Below are 11,637 nucleotides of genomic sequence, written 5' to 3'. Positions count from 1 at the left end.
GTAAAATACTTTTGTTGTATTTTAATTTCTAATTAATAAATTTATATCAAAAATCTATTAAACTTTTTATTTTTTTCTCTTTTCCAACTAACGTCCAAACAAAGAAATTTAATTATATTCATTTCAAATAATTCTCGTCTCAAACAAGACAAAAAATTTTAAATCATTTTTCGGATTTCGAATCACATAATTTAAAATTACTTCGTGAACATTCTTGACTATACAAAATATGTGCTTTATAAATCTAAAATTCATGTAACTTAAAATTTGTATGGCACATGAAATCAACAAACGTATATCTTGAATAAAAAAATCTCATATACTAAATATTTCATCCTAATTCCCAGGCCATGCATATGAACCAAATACCATCCGAGTCTTTTTTTTTCCTTAAATTTAACCAAAGGGCTCTTTCTTCTTTGAACATATTGATTTGACCCCATAAACGGGACCGCCAAGGCCATTCCATTTCGACAAAAAACCCACTAAAGATTACCCTTTTAAACAACCTTGTTACTACAAAGGCTACGAACTTAGAAATGGAGAGCAAATTGAAGAAATGACCTTAAATTTTCCAAGACATCACCTTAAATTTCCTCCAAGACGATAAGAGGCTAAAAGATCTACTACTTTTAATTCCTGTTTCAAAAATAGATATCTGAGTCTTTTTTATTTCCCCTTAAATTTAACCAAAGGGCTTTTTATTATTATTATTATTAGTAAACCAAAGGGTTGTTAGGTACAAGGCACTTTCAAGGAATTAGATTAAATTATCCAACACTATTTTGAATGTAGATTTGTTTACTGGGAAAATTATGACTAACAGAATAGTTCAATATTAAAATGCATTTGACTTTTTCTAATTATATGGCTCTCTTCAATGCATCAATAATCATGTGACGAGTGTATTTGTTAATTTTTCTCCACTTCATGACAATTAATAATAATCACTCTCCCTTGTTTTCCATATTTATCAAAATATTCAATAAAGCATTGTTCTTTAAAGTTTAAACTAATCGTACGACCATATAACGAGTAAAAAAAACCGTAAAGTCACCAATACTCCATTGTTTTAAATATAAGATTCGTACCTACAACCTACTAATCATTTCAGTGTTGCCCAACTTTATATCAATTGCATTTATATAATCCAAAGACGACAGAAAAATAAATCAGAGAACGCGAGAGAGAGAGAGAAGATCGTATTTGTGGTAAGTTTCCTGTTCATAAGTCGATAAAAAATACAGTAAACGTAGAGTTACACATGAGGGACATTTGGCAGCCATTTACATCCCCTCCAAACAATTGTTCAGTGGAAAGAGTGGAGTTTTTTCATTCTTTTTAAGTGATGGCTCAAACCTCAAAGTCACCAGATCATTCCAACAGAAGATAAATCCAAAACCACTGTGGATTCCCCTTCTGTTTCCTTTGTTTGTACCTAATTGGCTAATTTCACGAGTTTTGGTTATGGGTTAGCTCTCTACATGGGGACCAGAACTTTATGCCAGTTAACGTCCCACCATTCACATTTCTAAGCTAAGTATATATCAGCATGGTTAATAATCATGCCAACATTTGAGTTTTCGTGATTTACATTCCTAATACACAGATGCCATGTTATCAGCCGGTTCTAATACGAGAAGCTGCGGCTTTAGATTGGGAATGCTGTCTCTTACCGTTGGATATTCCACTGTCACTTAAGCTGCCTTGAGTAAGATTTTCTTCGAGTTCAGGAAAATCTCTTGACCAGGAATTCAAAGGAACCAGATGACTGTCATCCTTGGCACTCTTCCGCCGCTCTTCGTGCCGTTTAACATTTTCAGAAATCCGATGGATTGTTTTGTTAAGTTTTGCAATCCCCCTCTCCACTGGTTCTACCACGTGTGTGACTGTATACCTCATGTCATCAACAATCTGATGGGGGAACGAATCACGGACTTGTCAGTTCTCAATACCAGAAATAAATTAGAAGAGGATTGAAAGAATAAGGGGTCTTACAATTTCACCACTTCCAATAACAACATCTCGAACACTCTGGGGAAAATTCAAACGCTTCTCTCTCTCGTCATGGCGACCAAAGTTTTGACCCAAGCGTATTTTAGTTCTCCGTTCGCAGTCTCTAACTTCCTCTGGATCAGGTGGTGCTCCTAGCGATGCATAGTCAGTCAGCACAGCAACATTGCGAACACATCTTTCTCCACGTTTATAAGGTACTGCTGGGAAAGCATAAAGATGTGCAACAGCGGCAATTCCCATCTGAATGAGATGCAATAATTTTAATTTATAACCCTTGCGAGGATCCGCAAATGAAATTCAAACTTACAAAAGGATGGCAGAGAACAAAAAAAAAGTTTTCACAATATAATACAATGAGAGATTTGACACTCTTAACAATCAAACTCGTTTAATTTCAGACCACATGGGGAGTGTCAGCCATCTGGCCATAAGGAATAACAACCAAGAAAAAATTCCATGTCACAGTTGCAAAGAATAATTTGACCAAACTTGAAGTACTCATCCTGCCGTCCCTTGTAATTGCCTTGTAAAAGTCTTATTGTTTGATATCTTTCAAAAAGCTCCCCCATACATATAATGGTAATGATCCAGATGGTCAAAACATGGGGCTGTTATGCATATATTAAGCAGGCATTCAAACGTGTTTTTACAGAATTTGTCCTAAAAAACAGAGAGCTATTATTTTTTAAAAAAAAAAGTTCTCAAACAACCCTTAAAAAGGTTACCATCTTCCCCTTGAAAACAGAGATGGTTCACACTTCTGCAATAGAACCAACTTACCGAAGCCACCTCAATCTACACAATTGTACCAACAGAAAATAACATCCAAACATCCCAATCAATTTTTAGCCAATGCCCATACAACACTTGGACATAAGTTTAACTTTGATGACATCTCAACCATCCCAAGAACAGATTGCAAAGTTTGAACTAATCAATCATCTCAATGAAAAGAGATGCCTATAAGCACTTCTATCTCAATGGTGCAGACGTATCCAACTTTAAGGATGGCTTTCAGAAGTGCTATCTGGTGGTGGTTTATAGAAAAAAGCCAAAATGTTGTGGTCTAACGCTTCCAAAGCTATTATGTGGCTAAGTCTAATTCCTTTTATTATTTTTGTGACCTTGAATGGTTCGCGGCTAATTGGAGTGCTCAACACAAGCACTTTTGGAACTTGCCCATCAATTTAGATTGGTGAGCCGTAACCCCTCATTTTCTTGGAAAGAGAGGTCTTGTCCCTTTTATCCCTTGGGCTGTTTCGGCCTAGTTGGTGCCTTTTTGAATGAAAGTTTGGCGTTTTGGCTTGTAAAAAAGTTCTAGGCACTACTGTAAGATAAATCATAAATGAATCAAAAGGTAAAGAAATGTAGTCTCAGCTTACCTCAATACATATTAGGTAATCTTGTATACGTGTCTTCAGCTCCAGAGCCAAGGACCCTTTAAAAGCTCCTATTGAGAAAAGAAAGGCAACGGCAACACCTTGCCACCAAGTGAGGAAAACGATTGACTTGAAAACAAGAAACTTTGCCAATGGTTTAATGGTTCCAGTTTGTCCTTCGTGACGGAATAGAATTGGAGAAGGCAATATAGGGCCCACGATTGACTAAAATTAAGTACAACCGCCAAGTAGGGATAACTGTAAGAATATAAGAAAGACAGGTCAAAATAAAATAACAAAGACCAGCAAAAGTATGTTAGAACTTAAAAGCTCTAACACCTAAACCCTGCAGAGAGGTTTGACTACTTTTGTCAATATTATAGACAACCAACGTCATAGGGTACCTGTGATGTTAAAAATTCTAAAAGATCCACACAATAAATTTCGACACATACCCATATCTCCCGTCAAACTTTCCTTCTCCATAAACCCCGAAACTTTCCAAAATCATAGCTAGGAGCGCACATATCATCTTCAATATCATCTGAGACGTTAAGCAAGAACCAAAATCATGAAATGAATTTGACAAAATAATACTTACTTCAAAAGAAAGAAAGAGCAAAAAGATGATCACATACATATTGAACAATACCAATTTTCACCGCATGATAGAAGTCAGAGCCAAGATACCAATCCCTTATGAAGCAATTTAAGGGAAAAGGATGTTCTACAACCCCATATGCATATTTTTCCTTCAAAAGAGGTGTGCTAGAGTCAACAACAGTCTCACTTTCCATGAATTCAACTGTTCGTTTCTCACCACCTTTCAACCATATAAAAATGTTAAATTTTCACCATAATTTGAGGGCATTAAACGAAGCTTGTAAGATGAATTAATCACTCATCAAAACATTTTAGCATCTCATAAAACATGCATACAACTAACACATGCAACAAAGAAGAGGGTGCTCAGCAGAATCCCCCCCCCCCAGGAGGTGGGTGAGAACGTCAACTTCCATTGAGGAATATCACGGACTGCTATTTCTGCTGATTTACAAACTTGGACATATAACAAGCAGGGAAAGAGAGAAGGAAATATTAACATTTTATCTTCATTAAATTATAATCATCCTTTTTATTCTGAGAGGAAGATGGAGTTGACTTCAAAGCAATATAATTAACAGAGGAAAAGTCATAGCTACAAAAATGTTTGGACAACCTGCACCAAGACAACAAAAAAACCAATATACTCCTACAAACATCACTGCAATAATACTAATAACGTACCCAAGCAAGCAATCAGGTATCTTTCAAAGCAATATAATGCAAAAGCCTCATAGCAGTCCCGTATCACTTCACAGTTGAAGGCGCCATCTGAATTTAACAACGACAGGAACTGAAGCCAAAAAATTAAATAAATAAATAAATTAGCGGCACAAAATGTAGAAATACGCCAAATACAAATTAAATGCATTCAGAAACTTTTCTCATATCCACATAAGACAGAACCTCTTTTTAAAAATAATAAGAAACGAACTTCGTCAGATAAATGAAATTACAAAAGAAAAACACACTGAATTGGCACAAAGAGAGCTCTAATGAAATTCAACCACAAAATCATCTTGTCTCTTCCAAAAGAATGCCATGAAAGATATCCATAGGGAGTCTGTTCGTGTTTTAAGGGAAGACTGGAAACTAAGTCCCAAAACTGTGTAGTAAACTGGCAAGAACGATGACGTTGAGATTCAAAATCCTTTTTGCACATGAAGCAACTGCTGTGGGAGACCAATTAGAATGCCTTCCTTGGATTTTGTCTTGTGTTTAACATCTTTAAGTCTGGGTTAGATTATTAAAGATTGGGTGGTGGGTTGGTTCGGTTGGTGTCTTGTAAGAGTTGTTTAATTTTCAGTTTTGCTCATTGTTGTGTTTAATATCTTAAGCTCTAAGTTAGATTATTAAAGTTTGGGTTTTTGTTAGGTTGGCTTTTTTTTTTTTGGGTAAGAGTTGCTTAATTTTCAGTTGCCCATTGGGTTCTTTAAAGTATACTCCAGGACAAAATGACATTTATCTTCAAATTTGAACCTGAAAAAATATATCTCTTGGGACACACAAGAATGGGTCACTTAATAACGCCACCACAAGGAAAGCATGTTACTTAAAATAAACAAACCTGCAGAATTTTTTAAGCCCTATTTTAACTAGGAATGGGACTTTGTCAAAAAAAAAAAAAAACTAGGAATGGGACGCTATGTGTTCAAGACACCATAAATAAAGATTCCCAACCATATACGAGCAACTAAAATAAAATAAAAAAGAATGAATAATGAAAAGAATAGGGAAAGTAGTATTTCTCTCACCGATTCTAGAGAGTAAACAGGAACCATCAATATAATACCAATCAGAAACTTCTGTTCCTGAAATAAGGGAAGATACCCTGTCAATCTACATGGTGTCAATAGAAATAAAGAAGTGTGGTAGTATAATCTCCCAAAATAAGCAAAAGTGGGAAAATGCACAAGTTGACATACAGCCCACACTAAGAAATCAACAGAGTAAAACTCCAACTACTAACTAGCTTCACTCTACACACTTGATATTTTGTTAGACATCTATGTAACCACAGTTAACATTTTTCGTGTGAGAGTAATCATAGATAATCATCTAAACTAATACCAGATACATATTAGACATCAAAACAAAATCCACCAAGGCTAACACGATGCTTTAACAATAAGTATGATTGGACATAGGCATCTCTTCCCATCCAAGCAGCAAAGTAGAAGAGTTCAAATAAGTAACAAAAGCTTCAAGAAAGATAATATAACTAGTCCTTTGAGTTCCAATCAAGTGAAGGAATGCAACAAACCTCTGGTTGATTATAATAAGCTAAATGCTCAATGATGAGATACACGGAAAGAACAACTGCGACAAGGACAAATACACCAGCACTGAGTATTGTCCAGCTGAAGTCAGATGTTGCTTCGGAACTCTGGTTTAGTAACCACATTTTCCCTGATCTACTGGAGGATTCAACCACATTGAGGAGAATAAACAGAGAGTAGAAGAACATCCTCCATCCCATCAAGCAAAACTCTTGAAAAAATCTGGTTAAATGGTAATATGCTCGATCAAAACCAACTAATAAATCAACCTTGCAATGTCTCATTCTTCTATAAAGCCCTTGCGGGGTAAAAAAAAATACAGATTCGCGTGGAACAAATTATCTTGAGAGTTTAGCACGTCTATGAAAAAAAGATATTGAACTTCTAACTTCTAAGAATGAAGATACAGAAGTCTAAGGATTGAAGAACCCCACAAAACAATATACTCGAGACCTATTAAGTCAAAATGTTCTGAAATAAACATCAGGAATGAGCAGCCATTGAGGCCTCATACTTAAGAGAACGAAAAAGACGCCTAGGATGAGAGAGAAAAAAAAAAACAGTGGAGAGGAAACTAATATAAATTTGTTAGACTCACAGGCTACACTGACACATGTTTTGAAGTAATATCAACTCCCAAAATGCATATATTTAATCAGTATAGAGTTCTTCCGATCACTATTTCCCCTCCACTTCTAAACCAGTATGGTCCTCCTCACCTATAAGGAATGCAGTGGTTGGGCAGACTTAGAAGATTCCCGAGGAAAGTAAATTAATATGTTCAGTTCATAATATGATCAAGGTAATCGATCACTTAAGACAGTCGTTAGTGAACAGCAAATGCAATCGTCCCTCACAGATTAGATTAGCATATGACATTTTTAGTAACAATCAGAAGTGATACAAACCTCTGTGAGAAAAAAGCGCGTTTCGACATTGCATATGACCATCAAGTCAATAAAGAGATGAATTCCTCAACAAGATTACACGAAAGCTAGCAATCTTATACAGCATGAACTCCACAAGTTCAAACATGACAAAAGAAGAATCCAATTACTGCTAGTGCCAACTAATGGAACAATCCACCTCAGAGACAAAAGATGCTTCAAGTTACACTTCACAAGAACTGAAACTTAAAGGATAATTGCCTGCCCGCGCACACAGGTAATCACATCCAAATTTCAAAAGTCTACACAGGTGTTAAACCCTAAAACTCCAATCACACAGCAAATAACAACCATAAACACCAAAACTAAATCGAATAGAGGAGAGAAATACAAGGAAACAAAGTACAACAAACATTATACAGAAAAAAGAAGAAGATAAAGAGATAGATTATCCATTGGAACCTGCAGAGGAGATTTCAATCGGCGGAGGAAATATCAGCTGATGGTACCAGAGTACGACGAAGCGATAAGGAAATCGGAAATTGCTTCGGCAGTCGGAAACGTGTTCCACGAAGTAAAATGAAATGAAATGAACCGACTAAAGCGACGGAGTCGGTGAGAAATCGATGAGCACAGTAGCGTTTTCAGCCGTTGATTGACGGCTACCCCGGGTCCCACAGGAGATGAGGAGGGCGCCGAGGGGCTGTCTGTCACCTGCGGTGAGGGTGGGAAAACGTTGCCTTGCCGTTCTTGTCAACCTTCGACTCCGAGGCTTAGAGTTTGACGGCCTCTTCGCTTTATTTGCAACGGCGTTACGAGGCAAGCCGCCAACGTGTGACGTGGCTGCATGGAATTATTTGTAATTCCACGTCATCATTGAGTAAGACAAAGTAGGATCGGAGTTGTCACCTACCTACGGACGTGGGGTCCAAAAGGAAATTATTTATAAATTTTGACAGACCAACCTCCTTTAATTAATGGGTTTAAACTTTTAACTAACAAAAATCATGTATTTTATTTTTCTCTATAACAGGATTTTGTTCAAAAAAAAGGAATAATAATAATAATATGGTTCAATTTTATAAATTTCAAGAATATTCTATTTTATTCTAAATATTTAAAAATATGACTTATTACATATACTTTCAAAGCTAAAGACTAAAATAGTTTTCTTAACGTCTATCATAAAATCAAAATTTAAAAATTTACGAATTAAATAGATATTTTGGTTAATTTAAACTTTAATAATAATAAATTTCTTGTACTTTAATTTATTTAAGTTCAAAATTCTTCTTTTTTATTTGGAATATTATTTTAAAAAAACCATTCTCATAACTAAAAAACACTTATTATCCATTCGGTTAATTCGATATTTATTGTCAACCAAAAAAAAATCATAATTCCACTAATATAATATATACTTAGGCTTTTATTTAAGTTAATTTATTTATTAATTTAATAATATAAATTTTGGAAAAAGTTCAATAAACACAAAAGAAAACTCTCCTCGTTCTACCGCTCCAAATCTCCAGAAATAGAAACAACTTCTAAACGTGTCCATCTCTTGTTCAAGCAAAGACACCTAACAACTAACATGCTGAAAGAAATTTTATTTCCATTACAACAAGAGTTCTTCAGTTCCAACAAAGAACAGGAGGAGAAAAAGAAGTGGCAATGGAGGAAAACCAGAGAAATAATACAACTCGGATTATGAGTAACAAAAATGTATTAGCTAACATTCCATAATCTACATGTCTAAATGCTAAACATATCAATTATTTTTACCAACTGGTTGGGTGTGGTGTGGTGTGGAAGAGTACATTGGCTTTTCTTATACTGCAAAACTCTTAAGGAGAAGTAGTACTACATCTGGCATGAGTTTCAGTTTCATGTTTCCAAATATACAAAAAGAATGACAGCTTATCTATATGTATGCGACAGATGGGACATTTGAGCTACAAACTTAACTGACTTGCTACCACTTGTGCAGATTGGTAACAAATAACGACATCGATGAGACTGAGGCCAGGCGGCTCTCGGGGTTCTATTAGCAAACTACGTTCCTGTAACCCGCTCTCCTTCTATTCTCTGCAAATCATGTGGTGGCTGGCTGCAACCAAATGGAAATCTCCCATAAAGGAAAGTTGTTACTTTGCAGGGTGGCTGTTGAGCTTCATTCATATCACAGTTGCGGTCGAACGAGATATCCGCTGAGCTTCTTCCAAGTCCTTCAAAAACCTGCAACCAAATGGGGAAATCATGACAATAACGACTTGCTCAAAGTGTTTGCAAAGGGATATATAGTAGGTTTCCAATATGGAAACTAATAAAACTTGTGTGATGGGAGATTTCTTCTGCCTTGTCCTTGTTCCTTTTTCGAGTGGTTGGAGATTTGTGACTTGGGAGTTACTACTTGTAGGAATTTCCACTAATTACCTCTTGCAATCACCTCATCTAACTTATCAGATAGGAACAATTATTAAATTATATCAATAAGATTTATAACCATGAGTAGACATAAATCTAGTCATGTAGACACAGAAGAAACAGAGTGTGACAATATCCCTTGGTAAAAAATAAATAAAATAAAATATTAACACGTTTCCCATCTTGAATTCATTTAGGAAATTGCCAATATCATGAAATCAAATAACCAATATTGCTTACCTCTTAGAATTTAGAACCACAGAACCACCCAGTATAAAACGTGTGCCAGAAGTAGCTGCGTTTTGTAAAGCAACAGCACGCGACTCCTCATATGTTGTCCCACCTACAATAAAAATGATAACTTCTTGTGGCCTGCTTCATAACGGAGTAGCCAAGTTAAATTCATAAATTTTAACTCAAGTTTCTTTCTAAAAAATAAAACATACTATTGTTTTTAAATTAAAAATATATATATATACACAAAGAAAACCACTAAAATGGTCGATTTCAAAAGCGGCATATCTTTTTTGGTGAAAGAAACAATTTCAAAAGCAGCAGCATATCAAATTTTCTTGTAAAGAATACTTTAAGATTGTATGCAAATATGCCTTTTTGAATATTCGCCTCATAAAAAATCATTGTTCATAACAAGTTACTATATGCTATAGGCATCAGAACCATCAATATTCAAACATAACAACAAAATGAAAGATCAATACAATTGACAAATAACAAATGCAAACAAATGAAACGTCCATAGTCCCAATATCTTTGAAGCTAAAATAAAATCACAATTTTAGAGGCTTTTTACTTCTTAATAGCAGTGGTTCCACATATGAAAAAAGGAGACACTGAGACACACACTAGCAACAAACCTTCCTTGCTGAAAGTGATTCCCCACAAACGGGTAGTCTACATCTCTCAATCTTCCCTTAGTTATACTTTCCATGGTTTGGACCACAAGAGGTTGATGCTGAGTGTACACATTCTCAAACCCCTGGAGCAGAAGTAAAGAGAGAACAATATATAAGCACCCTAAAACCAAACTAGAAGAAAATTTGAATTTCTTTTTATATAAGTTTCCAGCATACCTTTAATCCACGGGCCATGTTACGAGCAATATTCAAAAGATCTCGATTCCCATAAAGATCGCCTGTTCGCTTATCAATACCAGCTTGTTTTAAAAGAAACTGAACAAGCTGCCATATCATGTTGTTGAGCACATCAAGATAATTGAAGTCTAAACCACTAAATATAACATAGAAGTTTGAACTACATTGCTATAACAGTCTGCCAAAGAACGACTAGTCCCTAACCAAAAAAAACGATATGAAGAAACAAATCTTTTCAAATCCTAGGAGAAAGATGGATATCATGGATGCAGAGTCTATGAATAATACCCATAAAATAGTTTTTTTCTCTTTTTGTTAAATGGGAGTCTGGGCTTTGCTCCCTTGCACCTAGGGGCACCCACACCCGCCCCAAGACCCGGACCTCGGAGACATCAAGATTTTTGGTATTAAAGTTCACCGAAAGATTCGAACTAAAGAACCCTAGACTAGTATGACTAAGAGACCCCAAGCTCTAGCCGATCAGGCTACCCCTTAGGGCCGATTAAAATAGTCAAAAGCTTTAAATAGAGAAGTAGAAGTTTGAAAAATTAATAAAAATGATGTTTAAATGTTTTTTTATATGAGAAACCGCGCTTTCATGGAGAAAAAATGAAAATAAGAACAAGAAGGGCACACAAAAAAAAATAGCCTTGCAAGAAGACGCCCATTAAGAAAAGAACTAATCCAAAAGAATTAACACCTAGCTGAAAATGATGCTTTGCTCCCCTATACCCAGGGGCACCCACACCCGCCCAAGGCCCGGACCTAGGAGACATCAAGGATTTTTTATGTTAAGCTCACTGAAAGGTTCGAACTTGAGACCTCTAGGCTAGTATGACTAAGAGACCTCAAACCCTTGTCAATCAGTTACCCTTGAGGCCCATAAAAGTTTAACATGCTCAAAAACTTACACTTCCATTGAGAAAAATGAAAA

The 11,637-nt window shown here is 35.7% G+C and overlaps 2 protein-coding genes across 2 annotated transcripts; both read right to left on the bottom strand.

The window, feature by feature from the left end:
- Nucleotides 1-1,187: 1,187 nt before the first annotated feature.
- On the bottom strand, nt 1,188-7,789 carry LOC148207767 (protein LAZ1 homolog 1-like). The gene is given in 11 exon segments (XM_088118293.1): nt 1,188-1,914; nt 1,999-2,256; nt 3,399-3,559; nt 3,562-3,653; nt 3,851-3,939; nt 4,034-4,218; nt 4,683-4,791; nt 5,753-5,809; nt 6,262-6,499; nt 6,876-6,996; nt 7,627-7,789. Coding segments are annotated over 10 exon segments (1,500 nt in total). The 5' UTR covers nt 6,893-6,996; nt 7,627-7,789; the 3' UTR covers nt 1,188-1,620.
- Nucleotides 7,790-8,968: 1,179 nt separating this feature from the next.
- On the bottom strand, nt 8,969-10,906 carry LOC148207766 (vacuolar protein sorting-associated protein 45 homolog). The gene is made up of 4 exons (XM_088118291.1): nt 10,683-10,906; nt 10,467-10,588; nt 9,832-9,963; nt 8,969-9,402 (listed from the first exon to the last, which is right to left on the bottom strand). The coding sequence occupies exons 1-4, from the start codon at nt 10,800-10,802 to the stop codon at nt 9,342-9,344; spliced, it is 435 nt and encodes a 144-aa protein (XP_087974417.1). The 5' UTR covers nt 10,803-10,906; the 3' UTR covers nt 8,969-9,341.
- Nucleotides 10,907-11,637: the final 731 nt, after the last annotated feature.

This window comes from Momordica charantia, unplaced genomic scaffold (genome assembly GCF_013281855.1).
Source record: "Momordica charantia cultivar OHB3-1 unplaced genomic scaffold, Mcharantia_2.0 BLBB01000088.1, whole genome shotgun sequence".
Taxonomy (NCBI): Eukaryota; Viridiplantae; Streptophyta; class Magnoliopsida; order Cucurbitales; family Cucurbitaceae; genus Momordica; species Momordica charantia.
The sequence above is the reverse complement of the archived record's forward strand: the minus strand, read 5'-3'. Positions and strand labels throughout refer to the sequence as shown.